The sequence below is a fragment of the Amblyomma maculatum genome, chromosome 1 (assembly GCF_055883805.1).
Source record: "Amblyomma maculatum isolate TAMU_Amacu chromosome 1, ASM5588380v1, whole genome shotgun sequence".
NCBI lineage: Eukaryota > Metazoa > Arthropoda > Arachnida > Ixodida > Ixodidae > Amblyomma > Amblyomma maculatum.
The window spans coordinates 147958078-147983586 of record NC_139344.1 but is presented as its reverse complement, the minus strand read 5'-3'; the positions used below and the strand labels follow the sequence as shown (position 1 = coordinate 147983586).

Here is a 25509-nt window from a genome sequence, read left to right as displayed (position 1 = left end):
TTCTTCTCGAGGACCTGTTTTCAGCTGTTGGAGGCCGTCTTCAAGAGCAGATACAATTTTCGGGAGAGGAGGTCCGTGAGCCTGAATACTGAATTTGTGTCCCTTGGCCAGAATTGAAGTTTCGGCGGGTGTTAGATTTCTGGAAGACAGGTTCGTGACCACGTTTGAATGGTCAGTAGGGGCGTTGTCAGACTTCGCGCAGACTTCGGGCTGCAAGCTATGCAGCTTACAAAGAAGTACGTCAAGACTATGAAGAGTATCTCGGTGTACCAAACACACCTGGAGTTCAACCAGAAGTGCAAGGATACCAAGGTCGTACCGCACTGCCTACGTCTCCGACGCCCGGTCTCCACACCGGAGGGACGAAACATCATCGACAAGGCAGAACAGCACCTAGTAACTGCTCGGATACGGGAGTGCCGCACAGTGATCAAGAAAAAAGAAACCGACGCCTTTTTTGCTCGTCGACAGCTCGAGCACAGGATGCCCAAGCTTCTAACACCCATTGAGGCCTTCGCCCAGGAGACAGCAGCTTCCGAAGCCAACAAACACCGCACCAAGCAAATGAAGAAGCTGGCAGAATTACAACCTCGACCTGACAACGCCCCTACTGACCATTCAAACGTGGTCACGAACCTGTCTTCCAGAAATCTAACACCCGCCGAAACTTCAATTCTGGCCAAGGGACACAAATTCAGTATTCAGGCTCACGGACCTCCTCTCCCGAAAATTGTATCTGCTCTTGAAGACGGCCTCCAACAGCTGAAAACAGGTCCTCGAGAAGAAGTCAGGCTCAAAACAGTCGGAGTACTGAAATGTCTGCATTCACGCCGAAATGAAGAGAATCTACCACGGGATGAACGGCAGGCGCTCAACGACCTCCAGAGAGACACGACCATCGTAATCCTCCCAGCGGACAAAGGCAACACAACAGTCGTTCTGGACAGACAGGACTATGACGAGAAAATTTCTTCTCTACTCAGCAATCAAGAATACGAAAAATTGAAGAAGGACCCCACAACAAGTACCCAGGCAAAATTGAACAAGGCATTAAAAGAAGTTTTCAAAAACCTCCCAAACCACCGAAACCTCTACCTGCAGTTATCGTGCACCAACGGATCAGCCCCAGCCTTCTACGGTCTGCCCAAAGTCCATAAACCTGGGACTCCTCTACGCCCAATTGTCGACTTCCGTTTCTCCCCCCTCCGTGCGTTGTCGGAATACCTGCACAAGCTCATAACACCAATCACGGGAAAAACCGCGACCCACGTCCGACACGCCGGGCATTTCATCGAACTCGTATCCCAGGTGAGCCTTGAGGCCGACGAGTGCCTTGTTTCCTTTGACGTGGTGTCCCTTTTCACAAATGTCCCTGTAAATCTCGCGTTGGCCGCTACTCGAGAAGCCCTACAACGCGACGATACACTCAGCGCACGAACCCCACTCAGTGTAGACGAGATATGCCGCCTTCTGGAACTATGCTTATCAAACACATACTTCTCATGCCGAGGAGAATTCTACAAACAAGTTAAGGGAACACCAATGGGCGCCTCCATCTCTGTCGCTATGGCGAATATAACTATGCAGCACATCGAAGAACGAGCTCTCAACTCTTTCCGCCCACCGCCAAAAATTTTTCTGAGATATGTCGATGACTGTTTCTCAATTATTAAGAAATCTGAAGTCCAAAATTTCCTCTCTCATCTAAATTCCATACAACCGGAGATTCAGTTCACCCTAGAAATGGAGAAGCGAGGCGCCCTGCTGTTTTTGGACGTTCTGGTGACCCGAAAAAACAACCGCCTGCGATTCTCCGTATACCGAAAACCCACCCACACAGGGCGATATCTGCATTTCACTTCGAACCACCCGACAAGCCATAAAGCGTCAGTTGTGAAGACCTTATTACAAAGAGTGGAAACACATTGCACCACAGAGCCCGACAAAGCAAACGAAAAACGCTTAATATTCAAGGAACTAACCATGAACGGCTACCCAAAAAAATTTATCCGGAAAATCATTCGCCACCAAAAACGCAACGACAGGCCCCGGGAAGAAAATAACCAGCAGCAAACAACTACATCTGACAAGTACGTCACTGTCCCCTATGTCCGAGGCGCCAGCGAAACCATCGCCCGTATTCTAAGAAAAGAGGGAATTCGAGTGGCACACAAGCCTTCAAACACTTTGGGGAGCCTGCTACCCTTCCCCAAAGATCGACCACCAAGAGAAAGAGCCCAAGGCATTGTCTACAAAATTCCCTGCGCCGACTGTGATGCTAGCTACATTGGCGAAACAAAAAACCTAAAAGAAAGAATTCGGCAACACAAGAATGACGTACGAAATTTTTCAAGAGAACGCAACCCCGTAGCTGAACATTCAGAAGATTCCGACCACAGAATAAATTTCGAAGAAACGTTCATCTTGGAGACCGAGACCAATTACCGCAAAAGACGCCTCCTCAAGTCATGGCACATACAGTCTACCGCAAATAACATCAACCGGACAATAGGCAACCTCCCTGCTGTATACTTGCAAGGTCTTCGCTCTCTCCTGGCCACTTCACAGAAGAAAAGAAAAAAGTCGCCAGCGAGCACACCTGCACCTGCGGCACCCTCACTCGTCTAAACCCCCCTCCTTCCTTCTCATTCCTTTCACACACATCTCACCCCCTCCCCATTATCCCCCCCCCCCCCCCAGCTTCTTCTCCCCCTCGACCATTCCTTTACTTATAGCTGCACGCAGCCCCGCGTCATGCACCCCTGAAGAAGGAGCCGAGCCGGCTCCGAAACGTCGGGTTTTATAAAATAAAAGTGTTGGTTGGAGAAATTTCAAGTTTTATTTAGTTATCAACCCAACCAGACAGGCAAATCTGTCGAAATGTTTAGCTTTCAAAGAGTTGTTTTACTGATGTTGCATGTAAATGCATGTTCTTTCCTCACCTTCCAGGTATCTGTCCAGATAATCATTCACCTGGCATGCTCAGTTGGTTTCCCATGTTCTTCCCCCTCAAGGTAAGCCTTGCATATTTTGGCAGAGCATTAGCACCACGTGCTGTGTGGTACCACTGATTGCAGCCTTGGCAGTTGTGGTTCGCCTACTATATTGTAAAGAACTGAAAGCTGCAAGTGTTAGGAGCTGCAAGTGTTAGGCACAGGAGATTGTGGTGCACGAATCGGGAATTCTGATTGCTGTGCCTTTTGCCGCTGAAAGAAATTCACTGCAAGATAGCATAGCCACTCTTTGGTCAGTTTTTACAAACAAACCATTTTATGTCCCTTGTGAAGTCAGAGAAGAAATTATAGCATTACGGCATGTTTTACAAGTGCTTGAAAACAAAAAGGTCAACATTTTATGACGTATGTGAAGCCAGGCAATTCTAAGCAAATATGGATCATACCAGTACAGTTCAGTTAATTTATAACGAACCGATGGCCACGCAGATTGTGTTCGTTTTATTCTATATTTGTAGTAAATGGACTTCCCATATTAAAGCCAAAAATATTAAGTCTGGTAAGAATGATGCTTATTCAAAACTGCATTATGTGTATCTGTTCTTTTCAACCCTATCGTGGTATTTCCCAAGCTCTCTATTGCTGTCACATTGTTGCCAAGGCCTTTGCTATATAAAACCTGCCGTAGTAATATTGTCTAATTAGTCTTTGAAACAAGTGACATATGCCACTTGACCAGATAGGCCAGCTAGGTCAGGCTTCTCATATCGCTGCAGCCAGGTGGTCCGTGACTGAGTACTGTAGCTTTGCTTCCAACGCTACCGCCGTCTCGTGCCTCGCAATGGGTATCCTTCCTTCGATTTTCGATCGCTGTGCATGCACTTTCGCAGTGATTGACCTTGCATACCTTTGGTGCATGCTTTTTTCATTTATTTGCAGTTAAAATCCCAGCTTTTTTCTTCACCATTTTTTTTTTCCGGGGTGCTGTTACAGGGGCCGAGGTGCTATTGAGTCTTCACAATCCGCCTTTTTCATAAGGCCGCTCTGCGCATGCATGCCTCTCCCCTGGTTGAAAACAAACTACCAATCCAAGCTGCGCATGCACAGTTCTTGGCCTCCGCAATCGGTGCAGCTGTAGCTTATCTCGGAGGCCATGTGTAGTTAATATTCGCGACAGGCGTATGCGATAGATGGTGGTAGCTGTCGAGAACACACACCGTCATTTCGCTGGCGGCTGCATCTCCCGAGGATGCTTTCAACCAGTAGCAGACGAATTTTCAACCACTCCCAGAGGGCGCCGTATTTTGTGAAAAAAGGCGGATTGCAGGGAGAGCAAGTTTTTCAACTGTAGGGGCAAGAATATGGTGCCTTCTTGTTTGCTGTAACCAAGTGGTTCAGCCACAGTCCACTGTATCAGAGACAGCTTCCATTGCCCAAATGCATCTTTTGACAGTGGGGCACCCTCTTAATACGCGATAATTGGTTGTGGGTTATATTTGCGGCTGTTATAAATTAGCTTGGCTGTATTGAGGCAGGTATCTTTTGTGTCGCGCTTTTAGTGCATCTGGGAAGTGTTTGCATTATACAGCGACAGTTGCAACCGTATGCCGGGATGCGCCAAGTTGAAAGGAGCATTATTTTTTATTGCTGATACTGTTACGTGGTGGCATGACAAGCGATGGAACATGGCAACACAACAGAAACAGAACGACGTGATGACATGACGATGAAATATATGCTTTAATGGCCAGCGGGCTTGGCGCGAGCGCTCCGCCCCGCGCCACTGCCTGCTTCGTCATCTTCGTAGCATTACCCGGGGCCACCGAGCGATCGTTCCGATCGATTGCTAGAAATCCAATGCATGACGTGACAGTGAACACAGACACAGGGACATGAAACGCTGGACACCACAATGAATGCGAAGATGGGCAGAATGCTTGCACCGGAGCGTCAAGTCCAATCTTCACCATTTGCCGAAGGCCAAGGCTCATGGACACGCTGAACGGCTTGGGTGGGGGAGCTGTCCAGGGGGTGCTGGCGGGGGTGATGGCCAGCGGGCCTGGCGCGAGCGCTCCGCCCCGCGCCACTGCCCGCTTCGTCATCTTCGTAGCAATATCTTTTGAAGCTAGATTAAACAGTCTAGTGTTGTGGAGAAGACTAACGGAATACCGATTGCTTGTGTGCATTATCTAGTTTTAGCAAACAGTAAGGGCTTTTTATTTTGCATTATTGTGCATTGTGTATGCACACAGCAAATGAAAACCGTTGGCAGGAGAGAATGAAATCCTTGGTTGCCTAATATAATAGTGGCCTTGCTTGACTGAGCAGTATCCTCATCATGATGCAGTGTCTGCCATTCACACTCTGATTATGTTACTTATTTTCCTGACAGCATTACAGTCGTGCCCCGTTATTATGCCCCCGTTAATATGGACGACCCGAATTATGGACAGTTTTTCTGGGGACGAAACCTTTTCAATGTGTTTATGCCCCGTTAATATGAAAACTCGCTGTCTGGACAATGGACAGGGGAAGAATGCACACGGCCCACTTGGGCCCATGTATTTTTGTCTCGTTAATATGGACAGTGCTTGAAAAAAAGCAGAGGAGTCTGAAATACACTTTAGTCCGAACGCAAGTTAAAGAAGGGCGCGCCGCCCGCGAACCTACGCTACAGCCGATACGGCGGGATGCCTGAGCGAGTCCTGTGGGGTTGGAAAGAACCAAAGCGGGCGCGTAGCCGTTGGAGGAGGGGGGCGGGGAGGGGGGGGGGGGGAGGAACATACATAGCAAACCGAGGGTAAGCGTAAGACAGGAGAATTCTGGGTGCAGCGGAAGTGCCGCCGCAGTCGAGAAAACAGCAACATGTAGTTGCAATAAATTCTGCTGAGCGTGAACAGAGAGGTCGGTAAAAGCGTAAGAAAGAAATGACAGGAAGAAAGCCAAGTGGTACAGTGGCGGTGAGAACTGAAGTTTTCTTTCCCAAAGCACAACGTGTGTTCCATGAAGTCGTTAACGCTTTTCGGTGAGAGTTAAACACACTCGCGAAGTAGAGCGACAAAAGAAAGCGACAACCAAGCAACTAGGACCGGACGTCCCGTCCTGGACGCCCTTCCTTCTCATGCTTCTGGTTTTCGTCACTGTTGCGCTGCCGAACTGCCACATTTCGCACCTCAGGCATGTCGGCTTCGCCTTGAGTCAGCGATGCGGCCTTGACAAGGTCTGAGCTCTTCGTAGTCGGCTAGCCGTCGTCATAAACTGTACTTCAGCTTGCAGTGTTTGTTTTATAGGAACACATAGCAGCGTGCCAACTTGACTCCCTTGCTTCCTTACGGAAACAGCACAAGGCAAAAAAAGAAAGAATCAGAAGAATGGAAAGGCAGAAAGGTTAACTAGACAAAAAAGTGCAAAGCATCAGGAGCCTGCAACCCTCAACTTGAGTCTGGCTTTTGGCATGGCGGGAGTTAAACGCAAAAGAACAGAGCTGAACGTAGGCACGAAGAAATCTGTGAATACAAGCGACAAAAGCCATCTCAGTCAATCCAAGCCGTGAGGGACTAGTATCGACAGCTCAGCTGTTTCCTCGCCTCAGGAGAATCTCAAGCAGCTACTTAGCGGCTACTTTGCTCAGTGACGAGGCCATTTCGGAAGTGGCGGTGAGTAGAGGATCGGATGCTGATTCATCGGCCAGTAAGGAGTTCGTGCTCGAAAGTTCGACCAACACAAAGCCCACCATCAGGGGTGTCGTGGTACGCGAGTCGCTTCAGACTGCACTACAATGGATAATGCACTCAAAATTGCCGGTGTTCTGTGAAATTTTGAGTCCAGTGCACACCGTTATGTACAAAAGCAGTCATTAATTAAAATTCTTTTTTCTCAATAAAATCCTTTGTTTTTATTCATGACTCGTTATTATGGATGACTCGCTTTATGGACAGTTTTGGTCGGAAACCAAAGTGTCTATATTAACGAGGCACGACTGTATATTGCCTTTTGCTTTGTTTTGTGCAGTGATATTCCATATTGCTGTTATACTTCCCTCCATCCCTGCAGTCCTCTTGGAAGAATGTCCTTAGGAGCTTATTGAATCAATCAATAACAATAAGTGAAATTAGCATTTAAGTATATTACCCAAACTTGGAGAACTAAAATTAATAGCTTTCAGTAGAAAGGGGTCTTTTGGAATCGTTGTGGAATGAACTCAGCGACTTGTCCCTTAAACTCCAAGAGTGTTATCAGCATAAAATAAATTGTATATGTCAAACTGAATATTAGGCGCATGGTATCACTCTATGGGCATATACTGCCAGTTCCACATTGTGACTTTCTTCAAATGTGACTGTGTTCAGCTGCCTTAAAATATACAAGGTGCCTCATCTGACATGAAGAGGGTTTATGTCTTTCTCTCAACAGGAGCCGGTCCGTCTTAACAAGGGCTCAAAACTGGAGGTGCATTTTTGGCGATGTGTCACCCAGCGAAAAGTTTGGTACGAGTGGCTTGTGACGGAGCCAGAAGTTGGAGCAATCCACAATCCTTGTGGCCGCTCATATACCATAGGGCTGTGATTACCTGAAAGTGCTTTGCATGTAAGAGTGTATGAATTAATTTGACTACTTCCATGGAAAGGAAGCACTTTGTTTAAATTTTTCTTTCTGTAAAAAAATACCAAAAAAAAGTTCAATAAATGTATGTTCATATTAATGTGTTGTGTGAATTTCAATGCACTGAGTTGTATAACAGTTCTCCTCTGAATGTAATCTCATTTCTTTTGCTCCTGTAGAGCGATAGCTTTAATTTTTTTTCGTTTTGCATGTGTAAGCCAACATCAGAATGGTGACAGTAGCTATTCTGTAGTTAAGGACAGTGTTACTTAATGGTATGCTTAACTGGGTCACACGACAAGTTTTCTCAATCCTGTGCTGCTGTGCGATGTTGTAATGTTCATCCAGAAGGAAATCTCTATAGTAGCTCAGTGGCCATGGTGTTCTGGTACTGCACACAAGTTTGTAGGTAAAATCCCAGCTTGGCGACATTTTCCTCGGAGGTGCCCACAACTAGCCCACATGCGTCACTTGTGGCTCAGGCCCATCAGGGTAAAGCAAAACGGTCTGAATTTCTGCTGCTGTGGTGCTAAAATCTGTTTTGAGCAGCCACAACAATGAGTTTCCAATAAGTTGGAAATTATCCGCTTGTCACAGAAATCACTCAGTAATTTGTATGTGAAAAAGCCTTAGCACTTCCTCTGGCCAGCATTAGAATGCAGGAATTTTCAATCATGAAGTGTTATATGGGATGCTATACATTCTGGAGAAAGTCCCACAAGCAGCTCTTGCTATCGTAAAACTCCTGTGGATTGGAAATTTAGTGTGTGCTAAAACCTTGGGTGGATGAATTTACTGGAGTCGTTGATAACAATATTCCTCGTAGCCACAGCATTGTTTTAGTGCTTCAAACTTTTCTTATCCCAAAGAGACATTTAATGCTATGTGCTGCATGCAGAAAAGAATTACACAGACAACGGACCAGAAAGAAGGACAACAAGGGCAGAAGCACCAACTTCAACACCTCTGCTTCCATGGAACTTTGTCAAGTTTTCTACCAAAATATTTTATGCGGCTATTTTATTTGAACAGGCCTTTTACTTTCCACTGTACAAAGCAGTAGGCCCCTTATACTGGGTGTATAGTTTATTGTGCACTGGGGCAAGAATAGAAGCATGAGACTGTTATCTGCTGTTGTGCAAACTTATGACTGGCATTTTTTTTAGTTTCACTGTGCTTTTTGCCTAACATAAATTAGTGTCAAGGAAGTTTTCTTAGACCAAGCAACCTTAACAAGCCTTCTTTTTTCAGCAAACATCTAAAGCCTGCAAAATACTGAAAATTTGTGATTGTACACTTGCATGTTAGTGTTAATGTAAGCAGCCATAATTAAGAAGAAAAGTCTGCTTTCCATTCTGTTTCAGACCCAGAATTGGTATTAGGTCTGAGTAGGGGTGTGTAAATATTGAAATTTTTGAATATGAGTCGAGAATAAGTATTAAAAAAAATTATTCGAATATTGAATCAAATATCTGACCAGTGAAAACAAAAACAAGTATTTTAAAGATAGCAAATGTTTGTTTTGGTTATTTTGGAATGACAGTATTTGCAAATAAAATTAAACTAAAATTGCATGGAAATGTGTACCCAACTGAAAACTCCAGTATAAATATTATACAGAATTCCGCAAATTGCTCTTTTTTTTTACAGGAAGGATCTGCATGAAACCGGATGAAGGTGGTGTATCGCTGCTGAATGCAGTAAACTCTCGTTCATTCAGCCCTAAGAGGTAGAAAAAAATGTCCCAATTAGCCAACAGCTCTAGTTATTGGGTAGTCCTGAAAAAAACTCCAGAAAACCGCGTGCATCACGGAAAGTTTATCTGACCTGCATGATGGTTTTCTGCATTTGAAATGAAACCAAAGTGAGAATGACGTTTTTTTCCCTGGTTTCACGAAGCCTTTCTCACAAAACAGCTCCATCGCATTTTGAGGATGCTTCACTGCACAGTCCATGTGGTCAAGCACACAGTGCAGTGAACTTGAAAATATTGAGTGTAATTGGTAATTTTTGAAATTTGCAAATATCCAATATTTTTAATACAAATTGAATAAAAAACATTCTATAGGGGGTGGTGCAGTGGTTACGACGCTAGACTACTGTTCCCAAGGGCGCGGGATCGAATTTCGGCCTCGGCGGTCACTTTTCGGTGGAGGCGAAAAGCAAGGCGCCCATGTGCTGTGCGTTGTCAGTGCACGTTAAAGAACCCCAGGTGGTTGAAATTTCCGGAGTCCTCCACTACAGCGTCCCTCATAGCCAGAGTTGCTTTGGGACGTTAAAACCCACAAACAAACCACAAACCAATCAAAATTTTTAATATTTGCACACCACTAATTCCATGACGAGTGATCGTGGCCTGTCCACTTAACGGTAATTAGTGATCCTTAACCTGTGTAGTTTTCCTAAAATATTTTGTAATAAAAAAAAAATGTGCACACACGCACGCACGCACGCACGCACGCACACACACACACACACACACACACACACACACACACACACACACACACACACACACACACACACACACACACACACACACACACACACACACACACACACACACACACACACACACACACACATCGTGCGGAACACAGTACGACACAGCATAGAAAGCCTACTATTAAGCTAGTTCTAATTTAGCTAACAGATAAACACAGTGATACGCTATTTATGACAAATGATGCTGCTCAAAGTAGTTATGGTATTGTTTTCCAGCCGCCATAGCTTTTCTTCAGTGGTAGCATAGTGTATGCCTATGTAATGATCAGTTGCTTTCAGTCCCTTTCTTGCAAAATGACAATATTTTATGGAGCTTTCAAGGAGTGCAGCATAAAATTAGATTTTGGCGATGTTTAGGTTCCTTCGACACTGTCGTTGGAATATCTGTGAGGCTGACTGGAAACTGCATGATGAGAACAGCTCGGTAGCGCTCCAGGAAAGCAGTGCATTCTTGAGAAAGTGGAAACGCCATGCACATCGCACATAAGCTATGTGCATTCACTTCACTTGCACTTGCTCACACAGCTTAAAAAAAAAAAATGTGAAACACATGAAGGCGATTGAGGCACTGCCAGGTTTATTGATGCGCAAGAAGTACATACTGTGAAAGGATCAGCAAAACTGAAAAATTTCAAGTGCGAAGAAAGGCTACTGTAAATACGTCTCACCATTCATGAACTCTGCAAGGAAGCTTTTGCTCGCATAGTCGCGGCTAGTTCCCTTGCATTGTTGTGCTGTTTTCTTGTGTCATAAATATATACAACTTGCAAATAGTAAAACGACTTGCAGACAATAACCACGGAGGTGCAAATGGGGGGGGGGGGGGGAGGGGGGGGGCATGTATTGTATCTGGCATCACATTGTTGCCTTCAGCATCCTGCAATGTCACTCACTGTACTTCCTTCTGTCCATAATGTAGTGCTCATGCAGTCTGCCCAATACACACATTGCACTTTGGGACTACAAGGGCAATATATTGGCATTTGTTGCAGGCCCACTTCAATGCCAGTAGCTGCATGGCTTTTTTTTTTTTTAACACTGCGGTTGTACCCAACATTGTGTGAGCTCATGAGTGGTGCAGTCCAACGGTATAGAAAAAAACCGAGACCCTTGTAAGAGAACCAAACATGACCTTGCTGTCAAAGGAAGACTTTTCAATGCTTCATGGTGAGTATATGTCGCATTATTGTTGGAATTTATTTCAGTTTTGTCTAGCAAAGTGTTTTAAGCATTAGCCGTAATAAAAAAAAGGCATGTTGTCATTTAAAGGTGCATTAGTCCTCATTTTAGAGAATCTGAAGCCAATAAATGCATTATTTGTCAAAGAGGAAAAAACAAAACAAAAAAAGCTTTGACAGAGTGAATCAAAATCTAAAAAAAAAATTCATAAAGTACAAAAATTGCACTCCTGCAATACTTCACTTTACTGCAAATTCATTATTCCAGAAATTCTGAGCAGATAGTTTCCGTTTGACATTTTGTGAGCAGGTGCCAGGCTCACGAGGTGGAACTAGCAACAGGCTCCATGTGGTAGCAGCTTTTGTAGCAGAAGAAAATGCAATCCATAGCAGAAATTACAGGTTTCACGGCAGGAAAAACCTCATTTTGTAGCAGACAAGCCTGCTTTTGTAGCAGAAAAAATTGTTAAATTTTTACCCCCGGAGCACTAAAAAGGGGAGGTGTAGCAAAATTTAGTATTTTGGAGCTAACCAGTTCAGTGTGACTGCAGTAAAATGAGAATGCATATCCAAATTTTGTCATTACAGCGGTCATTAAACATTCAGCGTGATATATATACATAGGGAAGAAATACTTTAAACATTCAGGGTGAAAAATAGAATACATGAAAAGCATTCTACACAGCTTCAGTTTGGGAAACCGTCGGTAAATTTCCAAATTCTGTTCCACATGCTTATGCAAGTAGCAAATTTTATTTCCAGTGCTGATGGAATCACATCTCTGAACTGACAGGAGCGCATACAACCAAACGTGCGGAAATAAAACTGTACCCCTAGAAAATGTGCGGGCTGCATCGTATTGAATGCACCAGCGTGAGCTCGCTCTAAGGCCTTCATTTCAGATTTCCACTTTTTCCGAAATGGCCTAAAGAACATTCGAAGAGACAAATTATGTAGGTTGAGAGCAGTCACCGCGAATACACTACTAGTGTGCTCGCGTGCCACAGCTGTGCCTGCTCGACTCGAGCAGCTTTTGTGCTCGCTATGCAACATGAGAAGCGAAAAGGACAGGGTTACTGGCATTAAAAATTATAATATACATTGGTTTATAGGAAAGGAAACGCGCAGTATCATCACACTTCTTGGTAGACACCTGAACCGTGCCGTAAAGGAAGGGAGGAAGGCAGGAGTAAAAGCACCCGTGCAGAGGAGGTTGCGCTTAGGAGGATCCGGGTCGGTGTTGCCCTTACACCAGCTGTAACTAGGACGTGGTCATACTTCCAACACTTATATCCTTGCCCAGGATGCCCGATCTGTAACAACGAAGATGTCGAGGCCGACATCCACCACTTGCTGTGGGACTGCCCAGCACTCAAGCCAACACGAATCCGGCACCTGAGCATAGCTGGCCTTTCAGCAACCAATCCTGCCTCATACGTCACTTGGACGCAGGGACCTCATCATCGCTCACTTCTGGACTTCATAAAATCAGCCAACCTTTTTCCATTCATTTAATCATTTATCCATCCTTCATCTCATAACCTACTGATGCCCTGAGGCAATAAATATCGACTAAAAAAAAAAAAGCAGAAAAAGAGAAAGATGTGCCGTAGTGGAGAGCTACGGAATAATTTCGACTGCCTGGGGATCTTTAACATACACTAACATTGTGCAGCACAAAGACGCCTTTGTGTTTTGCCTCCATCGAAACGTAGCCGCCGTTGTCTGGTTCAAACTCGAGAATTCCGGTTCAGCAGCCGAGTGTATTAACCACTGAGCCACTGCGGAGGGGTGGGTCACTGGCACCTGTTCACATTATTCATTCGCATGTTGACTATGTTCACAGCCCGCTGTCAGATGTATAATCACATGATGAAATAATAGGCTGCAGAATGCTGCACTTATGTTTTTCAATTCATGGCCACGGCAGTTATTGCAATGGCCATAAACGAATTCCTTTCATGCAAGGGCAACCACTACCTCGCACAAGCTTCTGCCACGTGCTGATTATTATTGTTAGGCTAATCAGCTTGTTAGGGTAGTGAGCGCTGTTTAGAAACATCACAATTTTTGAACACAAGTTCTGGGCAGCAGGATATTCTTTCAGTACATCAAGCAGAAGGGAGGTGGTACAACTCAAATCGAACTTCAGATATTGATTAGCAACTATTCGAAATTTCGAATATTTCCAGCGTGCAACCAACAAAAAGTGAGCAAGAACGTGATTTTATAGCAGAATTTTCTATTTGGTGCAGTTTGGTGCAAATGGTGCAGCAAGCCGACCACTGCAGGCTGTGCCCAGTGCACTCTCTGCAGTGAACCGGTGGATGTGACATCGTGCCTACTGGCAACAGGACTGTAGGCTAGTAGACTGGCAGAGTTAGCTGACTTTCCCAGTATCATGTGTTTTCCAAGTGTTACACCATGCCATAGTGTGTGGCAGCACAAAGTGAGAATACAATTTTTACTCTGATAAGCAACCAACCACTAAATGAACGCATGCTATAAGGTGAATGTATGGGTAAGACTGGTCTGTGCAATCTAGTGACAGTGATGACCCATCATAGTCTCCCAGTGTAGTTTGCCAGCATCGTTCAGTTAAGGATTAAGTAATGTAGCGCCGAGAATGTATACTACAGTGAGTGCTCATGTATTCCGTCACAAACAGTGCATACATCTTGTCGGTTAGGTGATGCCAGCACAGCTTCTGATTTGCACCAAAATTAGAATACATGTGCAACTACTGCAAAGGAATTTTCACTGCATAACAAGAAAAGCTGGCTTGCAGGTTTTGCAATCCACCTGTAGTCTTGCATGGCTTATTTGTATGAGCCTGGCACTTCTCAAAAAGGAGCCGAAAGCACATTACTGCATTGCTGGTGGGAGCATTGGCACACCAAACTATGCAAGAAAGCGTCAGGATCTAGGTTTACCAAGATACTTTGTTGGGTGAGTTGGTACTAATTCATTATTAATATAAACAGCGCGAACACGAAGACAAAGGATAAGATAAAAGAAAGCCACAGTACAAGCGCTGACTCAAGCGCTGTCTTTTCTGGGCCTTGGAGTAAAGGGCTTAGGCATAGTTGTGAGTCAGCGCTTGTACTGTGGCTTTCGTTTATCTTGTCCTTTGTCTTCGTATTCGCGCTGTTTATATTAATAATGAACAGGACCTAGGTGCTGCCCTTTCAGTGATATCCCCCGGCTCTCAATAGTTATAGCATACAGCTGCTGAGCACGAGGACATGGAATCGATTCCCACCTGTGGCAGCTGCGTTTTGATGGAGGTGAAACGCAAGGGGTGGCTATTTGTCATGCAATGTTAGTGCATACTAAAGAACCCCAGGTGGTCAAGATTAATGCTCTCTACTATGGTAGCTCTTTCTCTCTTCATCCCTGGCACAGTTAAATGATTATAGCAAGCCAACGCAAGAATAATGGATGCAGAGAATTTTCAGAGCACTGCCACAATCAGTGAAGCAAAAGGCACTTTGCGGATGCCTGATGAGGTTTCGTGTCTGGAAAAGTACTACTGAAATCAGTTCGTGTTTTGTCGTCCTGAAGCTTGCGGAGTTCTGCCAAATTTCTTGGCAATAGTTAGGAGACAGTCGGCGTTGCGAGTTCGTTATATCAAGGTCAACCGCCACAGCACGTTCATTACATGGAGTTTTCAAATACATGCAATTCAATGGGAATGGCGTTGGAGAATTGAAAAACTTCGTAATATCCAGGAATTCGCTACATAGAGGTTTGTTACGTAGAGGTTTAACTGTATACATATTTTTTTTTCCTCATTTTCATTTTTTTTTTTTTTCAACATAGACCTTGTCTCACCATCACTGTGCATAAAATAGATGAAGGAAAAAAATAAGCCCTTGCAGCCACTGATCACCTGGCACTCTTTGCTCCTTCAATTCCATACCCTTGTGCTAGATGTTTCACACATAAGAAGCAGACAGTGATATGGGCTCAGGATGTTGAAGCATAAGACATCTAAACGAAGCTGTACACAACAAAGCAGGAGCATGTGAAAAACGTATGCTTGTGCAGGCAATCAGTAGGGGTGAAAACTGTAGGTCTGATGCTGCATCCATCGTTGTCAGAGCTTTGAGGGATGGCTGCTAGGTGAGACAGCTAAAGAAAGATTCGTTAAAATGATTACCTCCAGCTAATTTTGGTAAGAAAGCTATGTTATTCCAGTGCCACAGCTACTATTCGGCCACCAATCTAGGTGGCAAAGTGTTCACTCTTTTTTTATGGATGGGCATGATGAAAGCTATACAAGAGAGGGCACAGTAGTACTCAAGTGTGTAGACAAAAAAGTTCAGACTTTAGCCCTAGCTTGGACCGGTAGGTACAGCTTGAACTCTGCAGGCAACTCATCTTCAGAATAAAGGCGGTCTGCAAAGTACACTCGTCGAATGCGGCAGTTTGCATGTATCTGGAAAGACCGAAAAGAAAATTTTAAACAATTGCAGAATTGTGCTTTACAGCATTGCGCATGGCTTACAGGACAACTTGGCAACTGTTGTGAACTCTGTAACACTGTTCAGGAAAGGCCAAGTTGAAATTAGTAGTAAACAATTAACCGAGATAAGTTGTCACTTTCCACACAACTCCCACTATGCCATAATAGCTAGCGGTAAACTGGAGAACTGACTTTTCAGTTTTTATTTCAAAATGCAGCATTTCTTTTTCTGATGAATATTTTTCCTAGAGGTGAATTACTAGCCCTTTTTTGTGATAGACTATAGTATTCCCATTTGGGAAAACTTCACTTGAGGGGCTTTTCATATTATTTCATTTAACAGCAATTAACACACAAATAGCTGTTAGTTAATGGTAAAGCACCTTTAGCAGTGCCTACAGAATGAAATGCTAATGCCAATAAATAAAGTAACTGAAGTGAAACAATGAAACCATGAGACAGAAATGCAAGTGTAAGTTGATTTCTAAAATGTGAGCTGCCAATTGATTGCCCGGTTGTTTTGCCAAGTTGGGCAAGAGGGCGGCACAACATATGGTCTACATATTGACGACAGCAATAGAATTGCAGCTTAACTGTCATGAGCCCAGATATGGCACTTTCTCGAGATGATTACACATGGTTTTAAATGTCCTTGCATGCAATGGAGAAACCTGCCTAGCTAAGCAACTTCCTTATGCAGGTGATGACAGCAAATTTTTAAAATTTTATTAATAATATGCTGGTGGATCAAACATGGTCCTTGCTATGCTAGCAGACATTAAGCAATGAGCTGAAGCCTCCCAGTCAGCAGAGGCAGTGTGTGAGGTAGGTGACCAATACATCAAAACATACAAGTGTGCTAATCGACCTGACTGTACACCATCTCGCCACTTCTATGGCTTCTGCTCTTCATTACTTTTCTTCTCTGAATGAATCTCAATCCTACTTGATTGGCAGCTAGCTGCAGCATGCATGACAAAGATTTTGACCTTTTTAGATAAAAACTCTCTAAAACTGGATTTGGCATATTTTCATCCTTTTTTTTCTTTCAGCTGAAAAGTGCCACCCTGATGTAAAATGCACACAATTATTGTGAGAAACCAAGATCAAGAACAAGCCACACGATCAAAGGTGCAAAGTTTACACAAAGGCCATATGCTACGCAACTTCAAACCAACCCCAAATTTGATGCATGAGGTGCTGCAACAAAAATAGAAAATGCGAATATTGGAATTTTTGAATATGAATCCAATATAAATATGGGAAAAAAATTCCTTTGAATATCGAATATCTGATCACTAACAAAAAATAAAAAAAAAAGTGCGAAATTAAAAGAATACCAAACATTGTTTGCCTTGTTTATTTCAGAATTCACAAGCTTTTGCAAATAAAATAGTCCAGAATTGCACAGAAGTGTACACCTTCCTAAAGTACAGAATGAATATTACACAGGATTTTGTACACACCAGTTTTTTGTACAGGAAGAACCTACAGGAAACCAGGTGAAGCTGTCATATCGCTGCTGAATACGGTAAATTCTCATGAATTTGGCCTTGGAGGGACCAGAAAAAATGTCTGAATTTACCAAAAGCTCAAATTAATGAATGGGCCCAGCAAAACAGTCATAAACCACTTACATAACAGCACTTTGTTTGACTTGATATGAAACCCAAGTGAGAACGACGATTTTTCTCGGTTTCGTAAAGTGCTTCGCTTTGTGCACACTGTGGGGAAGGCCCTCTTCTCAAAAAGGAAGGTCCCTCTTTTCAAAACGGCCCCGTTGCATTTTGAGGATGCTTCATTGCACAGCCCACGCAGACAAGCATTGTGGTGAAGTGCACAGTGCGGTGACTTCGTAACTTTTCGGTAATTTTCGAATAATCGGAAAATTCAGTTTTTTGAATACAAATCGAACAACAGATATATTCGATTCGTATTTGAAATTTTGGATATTCGCACATCCCTAGTAACATTACAACACCAAGGATGCAACCTGCATGCATACCTGCACTCGTAATGTTTCCACATAGCTTGTTCCATAGGCACGGCGTGTGAAGTCTGCTAGGTTGAACTGAATCTGGTTCCAGCCTTCATCCAGACGCATGGGCATGGTGCAGATAAATGGCTTTACCCTTGTAGTGCTTTGGAAGTTGCTCGCGCGGAAACGTCGACGAACATTCTTGTCGTCCAGAATCTGTGCCGTAAGGAAACACCCTAATAGTACACCAAAAGAATCCCAAAGTACACATGATCACAGCTAACAGCATAATGTGCTATTCCTGTATTTATACTCCTCTCTCTTTATGAGCTGGGAATTTGGTAAATTAGGCCTGCAGCATGCATTTTGTACATTAACGTCCTGAACCCTTACAAGCTGTAATTGATTGCTTTGCCTGCTTTTTGTATAATTAGCACCTGTTTAGTAACAAATACACTGCCCAAACGAGAAAAACAAGTGCTGACAACTGCCTCTCGTACTGAAGGAAGTGGTGCTGCACTAACAAGTACATGAAAAAAGGAGTGTAAACAGGATGTGCACTACCTCGCAACCAATTAGTTGTGAATCCTTAGCACTGTACCCCATCCTATGACAAGTTCAAACTTTCATGCTGCTGCTGCTGCTGCTTAGTACAAAGAAATAGCACACCCGTCAGCTTAGTCTAGCCTAAAAAAGTCCACCAAGGAATTTGCCTTTTCATTTATGCTACTGTAGCAGTCAAAGCAATACTGTAACAATAAGTTATTCTTAAATAGATGTAAATGTAAACGTTTAGTTGAGATATCAGCACATCCACAGCATTTCTGTGACCAAGGAGGAGACAACGCACTTAACAGTTTTATGTCCACACTTTAAAGATGGATGGAATATGAGATAAGAAATGGATGGGGCCAGTGAAATGAATGGGACCAGTGCTTATCCCATCCATTTCTTGTCTCATATATATTTATATATTTTTCTGGTGGAGCCCTTTGCAACATGTAAAGACTAGCCCATTTCATGGCGATTGTCATCACGTGCTTAAGGTCTTCAGCGTAGCATGTTTTTACCTTTTTGCAGATGTAGTGGCGTCAACAACCATATTGAGCCACTAACAGCGCATGCGAAGGCCCAGGAGAAAGCCAAAAACTAAAGCAAATCTTACGTGTAATCAGATGGTTAAAGCAAGATCGCACCACCTACTAGTATAATGGCTTTGTGGCTTCTGTGTTTGTCACACTCTTGGATTTACAAGTTTGATTCCGAATTGCAGCGGTTTCGCTTTGATAGACATTAAATCCAAAAATATCCGCATGACAAGATTCCAGCACAGACTGAAGAACACCAGGCAGTCAAAATGAATTTAGAACCCTCCAATACACCATGCCTTATAGCCTAGGTGCATTATTGATGCAAAAATGTGACGGCCTTTTGCCTCCTAGGATGTAACTTTTATTTATTAGGAGAAAAAAATGATGTTACAGCTGGTAACACTTGGTCTTTCGCATGAGCGCATCATTTTTTGCAGCAACACGGCCGCAGCCAGTGGTGCACTATCGGCATCAAATGAAATGCGAACAGTGGAGTGCGAGTAAAAAGGTCCAGCTGAGGCAGTCTGTCGTTATCAGATATAGGCACGCTCTTCCGGTTTGTGACTGTTTTGCTTCTGTTTTCTTTAACGTTCGTTTTCTCATTGTGTCACCGGGGTTCCACATTCATTCTTCCCAGAAATGGTGACCTGGGTAGCGCGGTTTCGCAGCCAGCAGTGGCTATAGCCCGCATGGGTGAAATGAGCGCAATGCCCGAAGCAAAATCAAAGCAGTGTAGGCCAGCAAGCTAAGAGCGCTTGCTTCAACCGTATGGGCTACAGTTGTAAAACCGCGCTGCGCAAGTGACTACCTCTGGGAAGAATGAATATGGCACTTCAGTAGCACAATAGCGTAATAAACGTTACAGTTTTTTCTTTACCGTTCATCGCAAACTGGAAGAATATGCCCATCTCTGATAACGACAGGCAGACTGCTTGAGCTGGACCTTTTTCCACACTCTCTGCTGTTTGCATTTCATTTAAAGCCGATAGTACTTTCACTACTGGTTCCTTTGTCTTTGCATGCCCTCGACAATGCCAACTGCAGAGCATTAGTGACCTTCCTGCTGGATACAATGCATGCTCTCTTTAGTTATTCCTTTATTTTGGGAAACAGCTAAAGCCTGACAGAGCGACATTCCAGCTGTAAGCTCTAGCCAGTGCACTGCTAGTGTCAAGAGCTGCCCTCACCCTTCCATGACAATATGCAGATAACCGTCACGGTGGTGCAGTGGTTAGGCTGCTTCACTCCTGTGCCCAAGAATGTGGGACCGAACCCCAGCCGCGGCAGCTGCTTTTTGATAGAGGCGCAAAGCTAGGCGTCCATGTGCTGTGCGATGTTGATGCACATTAAAAAAACCCAGTTGGTCGAAATTTCCGGAGCCCTCTACTATGACGTCTCTCATAACCAGAGTCGCTTTGGGACGTTAAACCCCACAAACCAAAACCAACCAAACCAGTATGCAGATAGCAGTACACTAGTGGCAACTATACTCCTGGGAAAGGCTACAGTCCTAAACTATCATATGAATGTAACAATTTTCAATTCCATCATTTAATAAAAAAAGTTGAGGCTAAAGAGGCAAAACTTATTGCAGGAACCCTATCTTAAGATAGTGCTTGCTGTGCAATCTAGCACAAGCAAAAATGTGGCATGCCTTCAACCTCTGTCCTCACAGTAAACTGTTCAAGTGGCACTTTCCATTACTAATAAGCAGCAGGCTTGACCTCTATGCCATAATTTAATTTGCCTTACACCCAAATGATGAGCAACCTGCTCACTAGGAACTAGTTTTAGCGTTCAATTTCATTAAATTCCTTAATTTTTTATACAAACTTTCCACACTGCAATAATGAAGCACACAGTAAATATTACTTGTATTGGTTATATGTGCACAATTTAACAGATACTGCACCTTTCCCTTCCTGTGAACCAATTATATTATTATTATTATTAATTACTAGACCTACAAATGTTCTCCTCAAAAGGAACTAGTTCACTTGCTTTAATATTACTGATAGAGCATTTCATGACCATCAATATAAATGTAGTTGCACTAATTTCAGTCATCAATGTTGTCAGTACAGTGAAAATAATCTTGAACATAGGAAGCACAGTGTAATGCAGCATCAAGAATCAATCACAAAGCCTAAGTTCTGGTTAATTACCTGTACTTCAAAGGTGAAATATTTCTTCATATTCTTGACAATCATGATGAGGTAGGGAAGCCGGATGCCTAATGTCTTTCTAGGATCAGCAGGGCAGGTGATGAAAGTTGTGCTAACATTTGGGAAGAGAATAAAGATGGCAACAAAATTGAGTTGGTACAATTACAGTGGTACAATGAAGGGAATTGATCATAACAGTAGAACTCAACAAACTCTCACCTCACGTTTGTGCCAAGAATCTCAAGCACAAAGGACTGGATGTCGTTGTCAGTGATTCTTTTAATGTGGCCATTTCTAACCTGCAAACAATAAAGGTTGCTGACGTTACCAGAACATTATGAAAACTAGCACACTTGCTTTGACAGTGTCTATTTTGCTGGCAGCTGAAAAAATAATCAAGCCGAGATTCTCCTGGCACTTCTCTCAGATTGGAAACCATGTAACATTTTGCCATAGAAATACTGAACTTTGGTATTAATGCAAAAGCATTTTTTATCTCATGAGCCTGTCATCAGTGTGTAGGCAGAGTGTGTACACATGAACTGCCAATCATTAAGGAGAAGAAAAAAAACGTGTTACTGCCAGGAATTGAGCTACAATCCTTTCGTTCCCTAGCCAAGCATGCAAACCACTACTCTATGCCGACTTCCTGAGAATGCTCCTGTAATTCTCCTACTCTAAAGTAAGGACACCGATGAAAAGGACAACAGTGGTGGTATAAAAAGAAAGATCAAAAATATATTTTAAAGAGCTGTCCCTGAGTATAGGTTAACGAGGGCAGCAAAAGTGTTTTGAAATCTCCACATGCAAAATTCAAAACAAGAAAAAACAAAATAAAATGAATCTCCCATTAGCAGTCTTGTGTCGCTCTCGCCAGGGAGCAGCAAATGAGCCTCGAATTAGTCTTGATTTATAGCCCAAAATACATGTTAGAAATGGCAAAGACATTACTGCACCTAAGCAGACATAAGTGTACCCCTGGAATTTTTCTGGTGGCTGTCTTTCAGAAAAAAAAAAAAATAAATAAATAAAATAAAAAAACACTTTCGAGGCGTTTCATGCTACATAAGTGTTAGAACAAAACGAAAGGCCTAAATATTAATATGCCAAACACTAAAGTAACATTCAACAGCTTCGGAAAGGAACAGCAGTTTACAACAGGTAGCGAGGCACTGGAAGTGGTGACAGAATATGTCTACTAGGACAGGTAGTGGCCTCAGATCCAGACCATGAAATAGAAAGTTATAGATGAGTAATGCGGTGGAGCTCATTTGGAAAGTACTCTAAAACCATGAATGGCAGCTTACCAGTAAAATCAAAGTATAGAACAGCTGTATCTTACTGGTCCTCACCTATGGGGCAGAAATGTGGAGGCTAACAAAAAGGGTTCAACTTAAACTGAAGACAACTCATAAAGTAAGTAGTAAAGCATTAAGAGACAGGAAGCATGCAGAGTGGGTCAGGAAACAAATATAAGTTTATAACATTCTAGTCGAAATCAAGAAGAAATGGGCATAGGCAATAAGGCATGTGATGCGAAGACAAGATAACCGATGGTCACTAAAAGTGACAGACTGAATTCCAGAAGAAGGCAAGTGTAGTGAGGGGTGGCAGAAAATTAGGTGGGCAGATGAGATTAGGAAGTTTTCAGGGATTATGCAGAGGCAGCTGGCACAGGAATAGATTAACGAGAGGCATATAGGAGAGGCCTTTGCCCTGAGTCAGGATGATGAAGTTTACAAATTTTCATCAAAAGAAACTTGTTGCTGTTGCTCGGGTTGCAAGCGACTATAAAAAAGTACACATCTAGGTGACATTTTAACGTGACAGCATCAAGGCTTCCATTCAGTGGAAAACTGAGCATTGTCAGAGTGGCATCGGCATTTCAAGAAACCCATGCCATGCATGATGTCACGGACTGGAATGAAACTAATTAAACAAGACTTATAACGTGAATTAAATGTTGGCGCATGTCTCAAATGACTCAACTTTATAAAGTAGCGGATTTAACTTAAATAAAAATTTCCATGTTTTGATCAGAATTCGAGCCCATGATCCTTAGGTCACCAGTTGGGCATGCTACTGACTAGGCGAGTTAAACATGTCAACTTGGCTGAGGTATGAGGGGGGTATGCGTGCTGTTGGTTTAATTGAGGTTTAGTAATGTGGTAACGTGAACAAAAAAAAGTGACAGTGTGTGAAGGCAAACCATTGAAAGGAGCCATTAGGGCTACTTTATCATACCCAAAGCAAACTTAAGTGTACACTGAAGTATTTGTGAGACTGTCTGCATGTAAGCAAACTAATACCCAGATTTACAGTGTATGAACATAAACACAGCGTGAAGAAATTGCAGCATGAAATTTCAGCACACTGGACATTGAACTAAATGTAGTCCGCTCAGAAGGTACTTGCGAAAAAGTATGTAAGCACAGAAACACTAAATGAGTACAATGACTGACGCATAGAATGAGTGAAGTTCAGTTAACGAGTTTGTGACTTTGGAAAACAGGTACATAGCCTGCAGACGACAAAACTTAGCTTGATGGGCTAGGAGGCCAAATTAACCAAAAATATAATTTTTTTTTCTTCATTTTCCCTAGAAAAAATGCCGATATTCCTCTTAGAACATATACTTCAAACCGCATGTTTGTGCTGGAACATATTTAAAAGGCCTAACTTGAAGCAGGCATCATTTGCAAGCCATTTTTTGCTGTAAAAGAAGTGACCAAATGTGTTCTCTTCTGCCTTCAAATATTTCAGTTTTGGGTGCTTAGTACTCTTTACTAGTTAGATTGCCATCAGTTTTTGAGTTTGCCATGCAACACAATGTTTACAAGTTACTGAGTGTTGAAACTGGTTTGCGCTTCCCAAATACAATGCGAGAACATCGATGGCTCCTTTTTCTGATTATTTCCAAAAAGAACATACGAGCTATGGAGATCAGTATGTACACCAGTTGCATTTTGTGATGTGGTACTGAACTGCTGACGACACCCAGGCAGCAAGATTTCAGGACCTTTACCAACAGCAAGAAAAGGAAGGTAAAGAAATCTGCCAAGGAAGGTTTAAAAGTAATGACGCTGAAGGCCATGCAAAAGGCCTATTTTAAGACATTGTATGACCAGGCTTCTGCTGCACTTATGGAGAACACAAATCTGTGCTTGCAAGGAACATTTTGACATCAACGAAGAGACTTCAAACCATGATTTTGCTTCTTGGAGTCTGCACTTATGGAGAACACAAATCTGTGCTTGCAAGGAACATTTTGACATCAACGAAGAGACTTCAAACCATGATTTTGCTTTTTGGAGTCTACAGTGAGCTTGTGGCACGATACACTGAGTCAAAAATACTGTTTTTGCATTACACAACTTTTGTTCACAAATAACTTTGTCTTGGCAATCCAGGTAAGAACGAGAGGAAGAAGATGGCTTCCACGGTATCAAAAAGCACTTCACAAGGGTAGAAGGGGGGAAGCCTCAGTTCGCAGGTCGAGCCAACGTTTCGACAAGTGGACTTGTTTCTCCATGCCCACTTGTCGAAAGGTTGGCTCGACCTGCGAACTGAGGCTTCTGCCTAACCCCCCCCCCCCCCCCCCCCCCCTTAATTTTGTCGTGGCAAGAAGCCACAGTGCGAATGCATTATTTAAATTTACTTTGAAGAAAACCTCTACTGCGAGAAGTGGGGATAAAAAAAAAAAAAAAAGCCATTGCTAATGCGCCTTAACAAAAGAAAAAGTGATAATTTTTGATAACATCAGAATGCTTGAGTTTGACTGAAACTTCACGTGAATGCAGCAGAAATGCTTTATAAATGACCAGGAAATCGAGAATATGTTTGCTCTGAAAGGATAAAAAAAAAAACTTAAGCGCGGGCATATGTCTAGTATACCCTTCTAACTTTTTGTTGCACTGTGCGCAAAGTATTGTTCAGTTCCCGGTTTAGGCTGTGTCAAGTGGCAAGTCGCAAGGTTTGAAACTTTGAGGTCTTTTAAAATTTCCATTACGGCAAGTGCCGGGTCCATCTGCATCGCGGACACTTTTGGTGCAGGTGCGAACCTTACCTTCTTATCCCAGATTTGAAGCGGCTTGCTTCCAATGCTGTATAATATCGATAAGAAGCCACTTTGAAATGTATTCTTGAACATGATCAAGCCCTAACCAATACAATTAGGGGAAATTACTACGTGTTACGGCACGACGCAAGGAAAGCGTATCAAACAGTTCAGAAACGCAACCAGCATAGTAACTCGTCGTGTTTTGTTTCGCGCGTGCTGTTTCACGACAGCCCTAGCAACCATGGGTCGATTTTACTCAGCGTTGGTGGCACAAGTTTATACCAAGACCGACTGAAATACAGACCTGCACAAAAAACAGGGTCCTATGGGACCTCGTGCGCCAACTTTCGTTACCTTTCTCGTCGTTGAGGGCGCTCGGTTGACCTGTTCGTCTATCATTTTCATCATCATCAAATCACAATTTAATATAAACAAACTGTACCCAAATTAAAAAAAAAAAAAGATCTTTGCCCAAGTTATACTTCTAAAATTTTGCCTTTTTGTATTT

At 43.1% G+C, this 25509-nt stretch overlaps 2 protein-coding genes across 3 annotated transcripts in view; one reads left to right on the top strand and one right to left on the bottom strand.

Moving 5' to 3' along the window:
• Positions 1-7652, top strand: part of LOC146204287 (protein arginine N-methyltransferase 5-like) — a 122161-nt gene extending 114509 nt beyond the window's left edge. For both annotated transcript variants that reach the window (XM_084589232.1, XM_084589229.1), the window contains 2 exons: positions 2950-3014; positions 7368-7652. In XM_084589232.1, the coding sequence (XP_084445358.1) occupies positions 2950-3014; positions 7368-7520 (218 nt within the window). In that variant the 3' untranslated portion in view covers positions 7521-7652. The remainder of the gene's footprint in view (positions 1-2949; positions 3015-7367) is intronic.
• Positions 7653-10597: 2945 nt separating this feature from the next.
• Positions 10598-25269, bottom strand: LOC146204286 (cilia- and flagella-associated protein 20). The gene is made up of 5 exons (XM_084589226.1): positions 25008-25269; positions 21161-21240; positions 20942-21053; positions 17713-17901; positions 10598-15680 (listed from the first exon to the last, which is right to left on the bottom strand). The coding sequence occupies exons 1-5, from the start codon at positions 25089-25091 to the stop codon at positions 15564-15566; spliced, it is 582 nt and encodes a 193-aa protein (XP_084445352.1). The 5' UTR covers positions 25092-25269; the 3' UTR covers positions 10598-15563.
• Between the last annotated feature and the right edge of the window lie 240 nt (positions 25270-25509).

What these genes read in the sequence shown, in the direction of transcription:
- LOC146204286 (XM_084589226.1), bottom strand. Translation starts at nt 25,091, where the DNA reads ATGTTCAAGAATACATTTCAAAGTGGCTTCTTATCGATATTATACAGC. An exon ending in TTCAAATCTGGGATAAGAAG is followed by an intron (nt 21,241 to 25,007) that starts GTAAGGTTCGCA and finishes TATTGTTTGCAG; the next exon opens with GTTAGAAATGGCCACATTAA. An exon ending in ATTTCACCTTTGAAGTACAG is followed by an intron (nt 17,902 to 20,941) that starts GTAATTAACCAG and finishes CTTACGGCACAG; the next exon opens with ATTCTGGACGACAAGAATGT.